This window comes from Hypanus sabinus, chromosome 4, assembly GCF_030144855.1.
Source record: "Hypanus sabinus isolate sHypSab1 chromosome 4, sHypSab1.hap1, whole genome shotgun sequence".
Classification (NCBI taxonomy): domain Eukaryota; kingdom Metazoa; phylum Chordata; class Chondrichthyes; order Myliobatiformes; family Dasyatidae; genus Hypanus; species Hypanus sabinus.
In genome coordinates this window covers 168,632,412-168,647,980 of record NC_082709.1, presented here as the reverse complement: position 1 = coordinate 168,647,980, position 15,569 = coordinate 168,632,412, and the positions used below count along the sequence as shown (strand labels likewise).

Sequence of the window (15,569 nt, the reverse complement as noted above, 5' to 3'; positions counted from 1 at the left end):
TTGCATGCTTCTGAATCATTCCTCCTGTGTTCACATCCCTACCATTGATTGGTATTAAAATAAAGAGTAAAGGCCACATCACTGATTCTTGTACACTACCAGTAGGCTTCCAGTTCAAAAGCAACCCTCCTCCATGACCCACTGTTTCCTGTTGCTAAGCCAGCTTTGGACCATTTGATAACTTGCCTTGGATCTCAAGAGTTCTAACTTTCTGGACTCTTAAGTGAGACCTTGTCAAAGGCCTTACTGACATCCATGTGGACTACCTCAACCAGTCAATGGTAGAGAAGGATATTTGACATCTGCCTGTGACCTGACATCTGTTTTGTTGGTAGGTTTTCTCCTGTCGAAGCAACATGAATAAGCACTTGCTGACGCACGGAGACAAGAAGTACACTTGTGAGATCTGTGGGCGCAAATTCTATCGTGTCGATGTTCTGAGGGATCACACTCATGTCCATTTTAAGGTACCATTTTTAGAAGATTATTTCTAAAAAAATTATATTTATGATCAGGGCTGTGTGCGCTTTTATATGGGCAGTATTACCTCTGGATTGGTTGGTGGCATAGTCACTTCTGAATCCGAGGATTTCGAATTTAGTCCCACCATTGACAGTGGAAATGAAAATCAAAAACAAAATTGAAGGTGTGGTGAATCTGAAATAAAATCAGAAGTTGCTGGTGTGAAAGTTGCAGTAAGGCAAGGGTTAATGACAATGTCCAGTCAAGGATAACCCAGGACAGTTGTGGTCAACCCAGACCGTTAACGTGAGACAGCTGGAGCAGACCTTGCTTTCTTCAGACAGATGGGTGAGAATGACTGTGACAGTGTGTAATGAACCTAGAAGAACATAGTTTGTCTTTACACAGCCGGGGCTGCCGGAGACAGACAAGACAGCGATCATGGAAAGATACGAAACACACCCAACAACTGAAGGACAAATTGCTTTACTAACTTCAAAATGTCATCGGCTGTCAGCTTATAGTTTCTGTTGACTTTCAACAGCTCAGTTGTGAATGGTGATTGATCTTGCAAGAAAGGAACTCAAACGTACACAATTTACCAGATTGGTCAATATTCATAAGTGATAAGCCAATACTGTATAAAGATTGCAGTTTTCTCTACTGGCTTCAGGACAGTGTAGTGACTGGAGCCATATTGCTCTCCTTGTACACAAGTAAATAATGTACATTTGAGTTGTGAGAATGCGTATATTCTGGACTGTGTTGGCAATGGTAGTAGAAACTCTCCACGGATCAGGCAGTACCTTTGAAATGCTTTGCAAAGTTGATGTGTGGGTCAAGGACACTTCGTCAGAACTTGGAACTCAGGGGTATGAACAAGATCCTAACAGAACTTGACAAGGTCGAAGTTTGCATTTGCAGGAGAGCTTCAAACCAGGATCAGGGGCTTTTATTTAAAACTAATGTTCATAGGGGTACTTCTCACAAGAAGTGGTAAATGTTCAAAAGGTGATTTATTATCAAAGTATACAACTCTGGAATTCTTCTTATCCAGGTAACCATGAAACCAAGAAAGAAAAGAAAGGCAGCATAATCATCCCCCAAATACCCCCTCCCAGCATTTAAAAAAAAGTGAACCAAAGCAGAACAGGTACATCAAACCCCAAATCCCTCCTCCCTGCACAAAAACAGAACAGGCACATCGACCCCCAAATCCCTCCTCCCTGCACAAAAACAGAACAGGCACATCGACCCCCAAATCCCTCCTCCCTGCACAAAAACAGAACAGGCACATCGACCCCCAAATCCCTCCTCCCTGCACAAAAACAGAACAGGCACATCGACCCCCAAATCCCTCCTCCCTGCACAAAAACAGAACAGGCACATCGACCCCCAAATCCCTCCTCCCTGCACAAAAACAGAACAGGCACATCGACCCCCAAATCCCTCCTCCCTGCACAAAAACAGAACAGGCACATCGACCCCCAAATCCCTCCTCCCTGCACAAAAACAGAACAGGCACATCGACCCCCAAATCCCTCCTCCCTGCACAAAAACAGAACAGGCACATCGACCCCCAAATCCCTCCTCCCTGCACAAAAACAGAACAGGCACATCGACCCCCAAATCCCTCCTCCCTGCACAAAAACAGAACAGGCACATCGACCCCCAAATCCCTCCTCCCTGCACAAAAACAGAACAGGCACATCGACCCCCAAATCCCTCCTTCCTGCACAAAAACAAAACTAGAAGGATCGGGTGAAAAACACAGAATACAAAAAAAAAGCTGTAAGACTGGAAAAAGTCCAAGTCCACATCCAAAATGCAGACAACCTGGGCAACATTCTCCGGGCACAGCGGCAGACTCTCTCTCTCTCTCTCTCTCTCTCTCTCTCTCTCTCTCTCTCTCTCTCTCTCTCTCTCTCTCTCTCTCTCTCTCTCTCTCTCTCTCTCTCTCTCTCTCTCCTTTTTCTGGAAGTGTAGCAGAGTCATCCCGAGCAATCAAAGGGCCGGCAGCTGGCACTCACCTTCCACATTTACCTTGATGTTGCAGTCTCCCTCGTCGCTTTAATTGGCAAATAATCGATGAAATGGACTCAAACATCAGCTCGTGCCCTGTCCAGCAACCTGCCCACCCTAAGTTTGCACATGCTGACTCCCGAAATTCTCTCAGGGACTGCAGAGTGCTGGAGCACCCAAACAGCAAATTACAGGCTGCAGCAGTTCCAGGATCACATCCAAAACAAAAAACTAACCTAAAAGACATAAGAGAAGTGAAATATATCGTTTCATGATCCATCCAGATGTCGACCAAGGCAATGTTGTACACAGGCGCCATCTTGACCGGAATTTTGGGTGTAACTTCTCATATTCGAATGTCTCGTATTATTTACCCCAGTGGGTTGTGCATGCTGGTTCACAAGGCGACTTCAGGAGGGTGTGGGTAAATTTTTGAGATCGAAGGTTATGTGGATCTAGCAGAGGGGAGTCACAAGACTGCAGCTGCCTGAATCTGGAGCAAATCATAAAAGACTGGAGGAACTCTGCATCAGTGGAGGGAAATGGACAGTCAACATTTTGTGTTGAGACCTTCATTTGCACTGGAAGTTTGTATAAAAAGGTGGCGAGATGGGGTATTCTGGCACTGTTTCCACTCTCCCTGATTATTGACTTCAGGAGGAGGTCCATGAACCGGTCCTCGTCAGGGGATCAGAGGTGGAGAGGGTCAGTAACTGTAATTCCTCGGTGATATCATTCCAGAGGACCTGTCCTCTCAGTATTGTATATGGTGACGTGTATGCACATTGATAATAAAATTTACTTTGAACACCCCTCCCCATCTACCTATTACCCTTTTCTGCTTGGATCCCCCATGCTGCACTCCTTCACTCCTCTGCCTCTCAGTCCACATCGAATGTCTCTTCTGCCCTTATTTTCTTGTGTACCGGATTTTTCCTCAAGTTCTACCTGTTCACTTGTGTCAAGTGATCCAGATTGCCTGCTAGTCTAGAAGTACCTTTGATTTAAAATTTTCATTCCCACTTCTAAATCATTCCATTGTCTTGTCCCTCCCTACTCTGCTATCTCTTGCTGCCATAGAACTTGATGATTTCAGTGTTGCAAAAATCATGGCTTAGCTTTGGAGGCCATGTCAAGGTTCTGTGCACTGGAACTATCCCCATAAACCCTTCCATCTCTGCCTCTTGCTGCTTTATGAAAACCACCATAATTTTAACTCATGAAATTGCTTGCCATTTTGAAGATCTCTGTCAAATTTTGTATGATAATGCTAACATGAATTGCCTTGTATTTTTATTTTGTGAAAGGGAAAAGACATATATTTATGTAGCAGTTTCACAACCCTTTTGTATTATATTCAAGGAAATTCATTTGAGATTCGGCCAAATTGGGCACCATATAAATTCAAGATGTGATTGCTAAGATCAGTTACAGATGATGGCCTATTGGCTCTACTTGGCCTTGGATTACTGGGATAATACAAATAGCTTTGTCAGACTGTTGTTTATTTCCTGAGGAGACTGAGGTCCTTTAACATCTGCCAGATGATGTTGAGGATGTTCTACGAGTCTGTGGTGGCCAGTGCTATCATGTTTGCTGTTGTGTGCTGGGGCAGCAGGGTGAGGGTAGCAGACACCAACAGAGTCAACAAACTCATAAGGCCAGTGATGTTGTGGGGGTAGAACTGGACTCTCTGACGGTGGTGTCTGAAAAGAGGATGCTGTCCAAGTTGCATGCCATCTTGGACAATGACTCCCATCCACTCCATAATCTACTGGTTAGGCACAGGAGTACATTCAGCCAGGAAGTCATTCCTATCTGTGGCCATCAAACTTTACAACTCCTCCCTCGGAGTGTCAGACACCCTGAGCCAATAGGCTGGTCCTGGACTTATTTCCACTTGGTATGATTAACTTATTATTATTTAATTATTTATGGTTTTATATTGCTATATTTCTTCACCATTCTTGGTTGGTGCGGCTGTAATGAAACCCAATTTCCCTCGGGATCAATAAAATATGTCTGTCTGTCTCAACGTTTAACATAATCATTCCTACAATTCTGGTCAAAACGCTTCAGAACCTGGAGCTCTGTACCTCAACTTCCTAAATGGAAGACCACAGTTTGTGCTGATCAGCAGTAACATCGCCACCTCACTGACAGTCAACACTGGCCCACCTCAGGGACATGTGCTTAGCCCACTGCTCTACTCTCTTTACACCCATGACAGCGTGGCTAGGTGCTGCTCAAATGCCATCGATAAATTTGAGGACAGTACAACTACTGGTGGCAGAGTTTCAGATGGACGAGAGGGTGTACAGGAGTGAGATTTATGACCTAGATGAGTGGTGTTGCAGCAAAAAGCCTTGGTCTCAAAGTCAGTAAGACGAAAGAACTGATGGTGGACTTCAGAAAAAGTAAGATGAGGGAACGCACACCAGACCCCAGTCCACACCAGAGGGAACTGCACAGGATTGAAATAAGCTGCAGAGAGTTGTAAACTCAAGTCGGCTCCATCATGGGCACCAGCCTCCGTAGTATCCCAGGAGTAATGCCTCAAAAAGGAGGCTTCCATCATTAAGTGCCCCCATCACCCAGATTATGTCCTCTTCTCATTGCTACCATCGGGAAGAAGGTACAGAAGCCTGAAGGCACACACTCAACGATTCAGGAACAGCTTCTTCCCCTCAGCCATTCAATTTCTGAATGGACATTTGAACCAGTGAACACTGCCTCATTCTCACTACTATTTTCTTCCAATTTTTACACTAATAAAATTTAACTATTTAATATATATACTTTAATGAACAATTTTTTCTATTATTGTGTATTGCTTTGTACTACTGCTGCAAAGACGACAGAATTCACGGCATATGATGGTGTTATTAAACCGAGTTGTGATTCTGATTCTAGTTCCTTTGGCAGTAACGTATTCCCTACTGTTGCTTAGGTCTCACTGTAACAAAACTGCCTTTTTTTTTCTCCTCACAGCAGCTTTCCCTGGAATGCATGCAAACCAATATGCAAGTAGAGGTTTGAAATGCTTTTTATTTCAGTTTCGAAACAGAACTGCCCTCACAATTATCTTCGGAGCAAGCACGTCCTGTCAGATCTGTTGTGCAATCCCCCCTGCTGAAAGTGTGCAATGTCCCTGCCAGTTTATCTATACCAGGGCTTCCCAACCTGGGGTCCACAGACCCGTCGGTTAATGGGACATCTCTATAGAAACCCCTGATCGATATAGTTTTCACATGGTAGCACAGTGGTTAAAGTAATGCTAATATAGCTGAATGTTTGTATGTTGTCCGTGTATCTATGTGGGCTTCTGGATGCTCCAGTTTCCACCCACATTCCAAAGATGCACATGTTAGTAGGTTAATTGGTCAAGTGGGTGTAATTGGGTGCTGCAGGGTCATTGGGCTGGAAGGATCTGTTACCATGCTGTATCTCTAAATAAAATAAAATTCTGGAAAATAAAGTCTAATATCTCGACTTTTCTTGGCATTAAATACCAAAGAGTGCAGCTGCATCTGATGTCCTGTATTTATGAAGGTGTTACAAGTGGCGTCAGTGTACCTGGCTTTTTCACACTGGCAACCGATGGTGATGATACAAATTCATGAGGCTTAATACTGGGACGTTGGTACAGTGTCCACAAGATGTAAGAGCAGGATTAGGCCATCAAGTCTGCTCCACCATTCCATCATGGCTGATTTATTAACCCCCGCCCACATATCCCAATTCCCTTGTCGCCTCCCTGTAACCTTTGACGCCATTACTAATCAAGAATCTATCAAGTTCCACTTTCAATATGCCCAATGACTTGGCCTGTGTGGCCGTTGAGTCAATAAATTCCACAGATTCACCAGCCTCTGGCTAAGAACTTCCTCCTCATCCCTGTTCTAAAATGTCGCTCTGCCAAGAGCCAAAAAGAAAAGAGTTCTGAGCAAAAATGAAAGCAAAATAAATGGTATTATATAACGGTTGTACAAAATTCCTTCTGATTTACCCAGTATAGAATTTCTGCATATGATGCCTGTCTTTCCTTTGTGTCCAGGACATTGCACTGATGAATGAGCAACAGCGAGAACAGTTCATCAGCAAACTTGGCATCGCAGCAGAGGAAACAGAAGATATTTCAGATGGGCCGGGTGAGCCGATTCCACATAAATACAGCTGCAAGAAATGCCAAGTAAGTCTGACTTATTTATAGATGTGCAGCTCAGTAACAAACCCACGCCATCCAATTACACCCATGCGACCAATTAACCTACTAACCCGTACGTCTTTGGAATGTGGGAGGGAACCGGATCACCCGGAGGAAAAACCCACGCAGTCACAGGGAGAACGTGCGAACGCCTCGCAGATAGCAGCGGGGATTGAACCCTGGTTTCCGGCACAGTGATAGACTTCACTAACTGCTACTCTGTTGTTTCTTTATTGCTTCAATTGTGTTGAAAGGCTTTAAAAAAACACGCGTTAAAGTTTACAGTGTTTATACCCCACAGTAAAGCTCAATTAAGTGTGTAGCCAGTACTTAGCGGATCTTGGAAAGATTCATTTTGTACGTTAACCAGGAAAGTGTTTCAGTAAGGATGGAGGGGAGAGGTGAGCCAGAAACACATGTACAACCAGCAGCGAGTCATTAATAACCCTTTGGTAGTGTGCTGGATGAGCTGATGCCATCTTTCCACTGGACCCTAGTGTGATGCCATTTTAAAGATAAGCTATCAAAGATCCAGCAGCACACGGAGGATCTTTGCTGGATAAACCATGATGGTTCGAGGCGGCAGCTCTCCCTCAGCTTCTCAATAACAAGAAAGGGTTGGCAAATGTCCACTCAATGGCCTCTTTATTAGGTACCTCCTGTACCTAATAAAGTTGCCACTAAGTATATGTTTGTGGTCTTCTGCTTCTGTATGTTGTGTGTTCAGAGATGCTCTTCTACACACCACTGTGGAAACGTGTGGTTATCTGAGCTACTGTTGCCTTGCTATGGGCTTGAACCAGTCTGGCCATTCTCCTGTGACCTCTCTCATTAACATGACGTTTTTGCCCACAGAATTGCCGCTTACTGGATGTTTTTTTTGTTCTTCGCGGCATTTTCTATAAACTCTAGAGACTGGCATGCGTGAAAATTCCAGGAGATCAGCTATTTCTGAGATATTCGTACCACCCTGTCTGGCACCAACAATCATTCCATAGTCAAAGTCACTTAGATCATATTTCTTCCCCATTCTGATGGTTGGCTGAGTAGATATTTGCATTAATGAACAGGTGTACCTAATACAGTGGCCACTGAGTGTGTATTTCTCCATGATGAAGTACATTGTGCCAGTGACACTGGCATCCAAGAAACTTTTATTTAACACAAATGTTTGAGAAGCTGGAACCCTGATTTATTTATTTTTCACCCTTTTGTACCCTTCCCTGTCCCTAACCAAAAAATCTCTAAAAGCTGTTGTCAAATTTCAAATTGGGGATTTCAGATTTTCATTGGCCCAGGGTATTATGGGTTACAGGACCAGGACAGGTAAATGGAGTTTAATGATCAACCTGTTTGAAATCAAGTGTAAAACGAGCATGGATTCCTTGCCACCACCGAGGTCTCATCATGTAGCAAGCGGGAGTATTGTTATACTTTTTACTTGTGCGGCATGTGGTCAAGTGGTTAAGGTGTTGGTCTAGTGATCTGAAGGTTGCTTGTTCGAGTCTTAGCTGAGGCAGCGTGTTGTTCCCTTGAGCAAGGCACTTAACCACACATTGCTCTGTGACAACACTGGTGCCAAGCTGTATGGGTCCTAATACCCTTCCTTTGGACAACACCGGTGGCATGGAGAGGCAACAAGGCAACTGCAGGTCTTCCATACAACCTTGCCCAGGCCTCAGTCATCATCGAAAATCAGTGGACAGCCAAAGAAAGAAGAAGACTTTTTAACCTGTATCATTTATGCACCTTATAATATGTTAATTTATTTGTGGTAATATTCCTTTATGTTTTATTGCTGTGAGTTATATGTACTGTTGTGCACCTTGGTCTGAAGGGACACTGTTTTATTTGGTGGTATACATGTGTATGGTTGAATAACAATAACTAAACTTGAAGTTCAACATCTCCTCGTTTAGCAGAGGGCAAAGTCATGGTAAGCTACAGCACATTGTGGGCCCTTCGGCTCATTGAGCCCATACTTACCATCAACGTCCCATTCACATTAACCTTAATTTCAACCTACCTTTTGTTTCCTCAATGTTCTCCTCAGCTCTCTGATTCTCTCAAACACCCTGGGACAGTTTGCAACGGCCATTTAACCTTCTAAGGGGGGCCTATATCCGTGCAGGAGGTTTGCTAGAGCTGTTGGAAGTGGTTTAAATGAATATGGTAGGGGGATGGGAACCGGTATGGTAGAGCTGAGGATGAGCCAGCAGTTTTACAAGTAGATGATGGGTATAACATGAATATAAGGAAAGACGAGCCAATAATTGGGTACAAATGCAGATGATGCAAAGAGTTAAATTGTACCACAGAGGAAAAATTCAAAAGGGTGAAGAATGCAGGACTGAAGGTGCTGTATTTAAATGCATGTAGCAGATGAACTTAATAAGTACTTTGCATCACTCTTCACTGTGTGCCAGAGGTTCGTGAGTGTCTGGGAGCAAGAGTGAGTGCTATTGCTATTACAAAGGACAAAGTGGAAAACTTAAAAGACTAAAGGTGGATAAGTCACCTGGACCAGGTGGACTACATCCTGGAGTTCCGAAAGAGGTTGCTGAAGGGGTAGCAGGTGCATTGGTTTTCATCTTTAAAGAGTCACCAGATTCTGCTATGGTTCTGGAGGACTGAAAAATTGCAAATGTCACTCCACTCTTTAAGAAGGGGGGGGGAGGCAAAAGTAAGGAAATTATAGGGGAGTTAGACAAACTTCAGCGTTTGGGAAAGTGTTGGAGTCCATTATTAAGGATGAGCTTTCAGGGTACTTGGAGACCAATGATAAAATAAGTCAAACCCAGAATGGTTTCTGTAAAGGGAAATCTTGCCTGAAAATCTGTTAGAGTTCTTGAAGGAAGTAACAAGAACAGTTGTCAAAGGAGAGGCTGTGGATGTCATTTACTTGGATTTTCAGAAGGCATCTGATAAGGAGCCACACATGAGGCTGCTGAACAAGATCAAGTCCCATGGATTACAGGAAAGGTACTGTCATGGATAGAGGATTGGCTGACAGGCAGGAGGCAGTGCGTGGGAATAAAAGGGGCCTTTTGTGGTTGACTGCCAGTGTCTACAGGTGCACCTCATGGGTCAGTATTGGGACTGCTGCTTTTCACACTGTTTGTCAGTGGTTTGTGACAAAGTTTGCAGATGATACGAAAATAGGTGGAGGGGTAGGTAGTACTGAGGAAGCAACGTGATTGCAGAAGGACTTAAGACAAGTTGAGAGAATGGGCAAAAAAAGTGTCAAATGTTAGGAAATGTATAATATTGTATTTTTCATAAAAGGAACAAAAGTGCAGATTATTATCTAAATAGGGAGAAAATTCAAACATCAGAGGTACAAAGGGACTTAGGAATCCCCGTGCAAGAGTCCCAGATTATTTCGCATGTTGAGTCTGTGGTAAAGAAGGCAAATGTGATGTTGGCATTTATTTCAAGGGGATAGAATATAAAAGCAAGGAGATATAAAAACAACTGTGGAGGCCAAGACCGTGGGTATATTTAAAGTGAAGATTGATAGTTTCCTGATTGGTCAGGGCATCAAAGGTTACAGTGAAAAGGCAATTGTATGGGGTTGCGTGGGATCCAGGATCAGCCATGATAGAATGGCGGAACTGGCCCAATGGGCTGAATTGCCTAATTCTGCTGCTATGACTTAAGGTCTACCACATCTTTGGGATGTGGGAGAATTTTGTAGATTTTCCTGCAGGAAAACCCACAATCACACAGGAAAATGTGTAAACTTCACACAGTCAGCACAAAGGGCAAAAATGAACCCAGGACACTGTATGACAGTGGTTTTTATCTCTGTCACCTTCTTGTACCCTGATGCCACTTCTACAAAATGTCAGCTGTGTGCTTTTCCTTTTTATTTTCGAAATACATCCATCAGTTACTATTTTAACAAATCTTCAGCAGTTTTTCTTCCTGCCCTTTCAAATTGTTACTGCAGCATTCCAGCTCACAAACAGTTTCCTGCAGGTGTACGATGGAGAGCACTGGAGCCTAGTGTGGAGACTCCAGTGCACAGGATTAAGAATAGCTGCTGAGGGTTGTAGACTCAGCCAGCTCCATGATGAGCACAAGTCTCCCCATCTTCAAAAACCGCTGCCTCAAAAAGTTGGCATCCATCCTCACTATCTGGGACATGCCCTCCTCTCATTACTACCATCTGGAAGGAGCTACAGGAACATGAAGACATGCACTCACCACTTTAGAAGCAGCTTCTTCCCATTCGACAGTCCATGAGTACAATCTCATGAGTACAATGTGTTCTTTTTGCACTATTTATTTATTTTGAATTTTTATCCAGCAATTGTTTTTTTATGTGTTGCACTGCTATTACAGAACAACAAATTTGACAAGATATGTTAACGATAATCCTGTTTCTGATTTGTATACCCCAGGACCTCTTAACTCTTCCACCCCGAGAGTACACTACCAAAAATGTAATCAAATGGGTAATGTAAGAATCCTGAAGCTGAGACCAGATGGACAATTAGTAAGATCATGAGATATTCACATGGAAATGTTGTGCTCATTTTTCAGGCCACGTTTGCTAAGGGGAGTCAGTATTTAAAGCATCTGATGGAGATTCACAAGGAAAAGGGCTATGGTTGCGCAATCTGCAATCGTCGCTTTGCGTTGAAGGCCACCTATCATGCTCACATGGTCATTCACAGGGAGGAGCTACCAGACTCCGACCCCAACGTGCAAAAGTAGGTGATATTAAATTCCTTTGCCACCTTCCCCCTTGTGGGCCATCTGTTAGTATAAATGACAATTCGCTGTTAAATAGGAGGACTGCCATCTGAAAAGCTCAGGAACCCCATGCCCAGGATCGTCCATGGACAAGTTCAGGAGTGTGTGTGTGTGTGTGTGTGCACATCTCTGGGCATCTTCACTCAGTGGCCACTTTATTAGGTACAGGAAATACCTAATCAAGTGGCCACTGAATATATTTCTACATGTTAATGGTCTTCTGCTGTGGCCCATCCACTTTGAGGTTCGATGTGTTGAGTGTTCAGAAGTGCTCTTCTACACACCATTTGTAATGTGTGGTTATTTGAGTTACTGTTGCCTTCCTGTCAGTTTGAACCAGTCTGGCCATTCTCCTCCAACCTCTCTCACTAACAAGATCTAATCCCTTTGTAAACTTAAACACCTTTTATCCTTCTCTTGAGCATTGACTTGTTCAAACCTTTCCTGTTCAGTGTAGCCTCTGTTCTAGGACCTTTTTCCATCTTTGCCAGTATCTCTCTCTTTTTATTAGGAAGAATAGTTTTATTGTAAAGATTTCCAAAATCAACTAACTTAAAGTTGTATTTCTGCCCCAGATATATCCATCCCTGTGATATTTGTGGAAGGATCTTTAACAGCACGGGAAACTTGGAACGACATAAAATAATTCACACAGGTAAACCATGATCCACTTGGAGGTCAATATAATCCTCCCAAATTACTTTTTGGATTTAACTTTGGCTTTTAAATTAATTTGTCTTAATTCTGACCTCTCCTGTTTCAAAGTTGTGGAGGAAGCCATAAAAGTATTAAATGGATGCCAGATACCGAAGCAAAACCATTAGAAAGTTGGGAATTAATTCAAATAGCTGAGAGCCATAATTTGAACTGACCTGAAGGTGTTAGTAGATACCTGCAGTCTATTGGTAACTACAGTCATCGGCCATTTTATGAAGAACCTCCTGTGCCTAATAAAGTGGCCACCGAGTGTATGTTCATGGTCTTCTGCTACTGTAGCCCATCCACTTCAAAAGGTTCAATGTGTTGTGAGCTCAGAGATGCTCTTCTGCACACCACTGTTGTAACGTGAGCCCCTGGTAGTTATTTGGGTTACTGTCACCTTCTTGTCAGCTTGAACCAATCTGGCTATTCTACTCTGACCTCTCACTAACAAGTATCTTGTATTTGCTTTTTTTTTGTCCCATTCTCAATAAACTCTAGAGACTGTTGGGTGTAAAAATCCCAGGAAATGAGCAGTTCTGAGATGCTCAAGTCACCCCATCTGGCACCAACAATCTTTCCACAGTCAAAGTCACTTGGATCATATTTCTTCCCTATTGTGTGGTCTGAATAACAATTGAACCTCTTGACCAGGTGTGCATGCTTTAATGCATTGAGTTGCCTCCACATGATTGGCTGATTAGATATTTGCATTAGTGAGCAGGTGTACCTAATCAAGTGGCTGCAGTGTGTATATCAGGAGGATATACCATTGATGGATACAAATCTGTCACTCTATAGCCCAAAAGTATTGTGCTATTCACAGTATGAACACAGTGGACTTTAAAAAGCCTCCATTGGTCACCCCTGCTGTAGCCCTCGTCCTAGTTTTAACTTTGTTGGGCTCAGGAACATGTAAGTGTATGATTTTTGCTGGGCCAGGGAGGAATTGTGTCCTGTTCTTCAATCGTGATGTGGTAAATTTTGTTTTTCACACTAGAGGGAAGTGTTATCTGCTAATTTTAACAATAATGTAACTTGGCTTTTATGTCACTTTCTGAATGGCTGGGACAAGACGTACTTTTTGAGTGGCACTTGAGTGTCATTTGGATTAAAATCTAGCCCTGTCTTCAGAAGATTGTGCAATATTGGTTTTATTCTGGTCCACAAAGTTAAATAATTATTACAAAACCTGACACTCTATTTGCACTGGAGCTCAAAGCTGTTCCCTGGGTGTTGTGAATAAAGTCAGTGAAACTGTCAATTTCATTTGACTCCGTTATTAGCAGACATTGAAAAGAAGAATTGAAGTTACTGGATTTCTATAAGGTAGTGGAGATGTCGTAATCTTATGTCTGGCTTCTTAGGAGTGAAGAGCCACACTTGTGAGCAGTGTGGGAAGGCCTTTGCCCGGAGGGACATGCTGAAGGAACACATGAGGGTTCATGACAATGTTCGGGACTACCTATGTGCTGAATGTGGCAAAGGTGAGAAATGCTGGAGACCTGGGTGGACAAGCTGAGACCCTTGAGCAGTTTGATGTGAGGTATTAGTGGTAGTGGGGAAGGAGGGAAGCACTAATCACCCCACCTCACTCGGTCATTCTTTTCCTCCTTCATTTTCACCCCCCCCCCCCCCCCCGTAGTTACCTCATTTGCTCATCCCTCACCCACTCTCTACCGAGCTTTTGACTCAACAATTTTCCCTCTCTATGCTTTGCCCCAGCCTTTAGGAAGAACAAGAACATCAGAGTATGAGTAGAGCATACGACCCTGCATGTTCGCCCTGCCATTTAGTGATTTACCTCAGGCCTCAACTTCTCTCCTGTGCTAGGGCCACGTAGCTCACAGTCTTCCAAAAAAACTGGTATACCTACTCTTTAAGTACCTCGAGTGATCCAACCTCCACAATTCTTAACCTCTTTGCATAGAGGACTCGTTGTTCTGCTCTTCCCTCCAGTTCTGATTGTCTTTTGATCCCTTGGCATCCCTCCCTCTGTGTCCACCCACCTTGACCCTACCTTCACCCTCTTCTCCCCACCACCTTCCACTCAACCTTCTTGTGCACCATTTTCCGTCTCTAATATCACATCCCGCTCTCTTGTAAGAAAATCCCTTGCCTGTTCTTGCTCACTCCCTTGTAACTCTGAAGCACTTCTTCTGGTCTGCTTTTTGTTTTGAAATTTTACTTCCTTTTCTTTCTCCAGCTATCTGGTACAATCCTTTAGCTTTCCAATTCTGTTCTATAACCGGATTGTGTTGTATTTAGCATAGTCCTCAATGTCTTTCTCTCTATGTCTTGACTCTGTTCTGTTTTTAGCCATTTATACAATGCAGAAACAAGCTATTCAACCCACCTGGTCCACAAGAATCAAGATTCCTACCTCAGCTAATCCCCTTTGCCTGCGTTTGACCCCTGTCCCACTAAGCCTTTCCTATCCATGTACCTGTCTTGAGTATTATTTTAAATGTTAACATTGTGATCTGTTGCGATCTTGTTGAGTTACTGAAAAAGTAATGTGATCAGCCATCTATGTAAAATCTAGTAAAATCAAAACTAGAAATGTATTTCATGTCCACAATGGTCTTCAATTTCTTAAGCTGTCTTTTCTTGATCAGTGCATAATTCCTTTGATTGACCACACCACTCAAAACTGGCTTACTCTTTTCCTGAATATGTTACTGGAATGAGTATCTTCAGAATCAAAGTCAGGTTTAATGTCACTGGCATGTGTCACATGGCAGCAGTACAGAGCAATACATAAAAAACTATATTTCATTATGAAATATATATATATATATATTACTAGTTCAAATAGAGAGCAAAAAACATAGAGATAGAGTTCATTGGTTCATTATCCATTCAAAGATCTGATGGAAGGAGAGGCAGAATCTGTTTCTAAATCATTGAATGTATGTCATTAGACTCCTGTACCTCCTCCCTGATGGTTGCAATGAGCCGAGGGCATGTCCTGGGTTAAGGGGAGTCCTTAATGATGGATGCCAACTTCTTCAGGTATCAACTTTTGAAGATGTCCTCAATGCTGGGGAGGCTAGTGCCCATGATGGAGATGCGTGTCGACGTACCTCCAAACACTGATAAAGGAGGAATGATACTGATCCTCTTTCTCCATTAGGTGGTTGACTATTCAGCTATGGAGTGGGACTTCTAAACTGCAACCTTGCACGAGGCTTGTCCTGTTTAAAGTAATGCTGTTCCCTTTGTTTTCCTATGGCCAGGGATGAAAACCAAACATGCGCTGAGACATCACATGAAGTTGCACAAGGGGATTAAAGAGTACGAGTGCAAGGAGTGCCATCGGAAGTTTGCCCAGAAGGTCAACATGCTGAAGCATTACAAGAGGCATACAGGTAAATACCGATAGGTGTCTATGTTCAACCCCACAAATATTGACCAT

The 15,569-nt window shown here is 43.2% G+C and overlaps 1 protein-coding gene across 3 annotated transcripts in view; it reads left to right on the top strand.

The window, feature by feature from the left end:
* Positions 1-15,569, top strand: part of prdm15 (PR domain containing 15) — an 81,208-nt gene that overhangs the window by 54,676 nt on the left and 10,963 nt on the right. For all 3 annotated transcript variants that reach the window (XR_009511872.1, XM_059968746.1, XM_059968745.1), the window contains exons 16-21: positions 336-467; positions 6,542-6,676; positions 11,240-11,409; positions 12,028-12,107; positions 13,519-13,638; positions 15,391-15,522. Coding sequence is in view for 2 of the 3 variants with exons in the window: in XM_059968746.1 (XP_059824729.1) it covers positions 336-467; positions 6,542-6,676; positions 11,240-11,409; positions 12,028-12,107; positions 13,519-13,638; positions 15,391-15,522 (769 nt within the window). In the remaining variant the exon portion in view is untranslated. The remainder of the gene's footprint in view (positions 1-335; positions 468-6,541; positions 6,677-11,239; positions 11,410-12,027; positions 12,108-13,518; positions 13,639-15,390; positions 15,523-15,569) is intronic.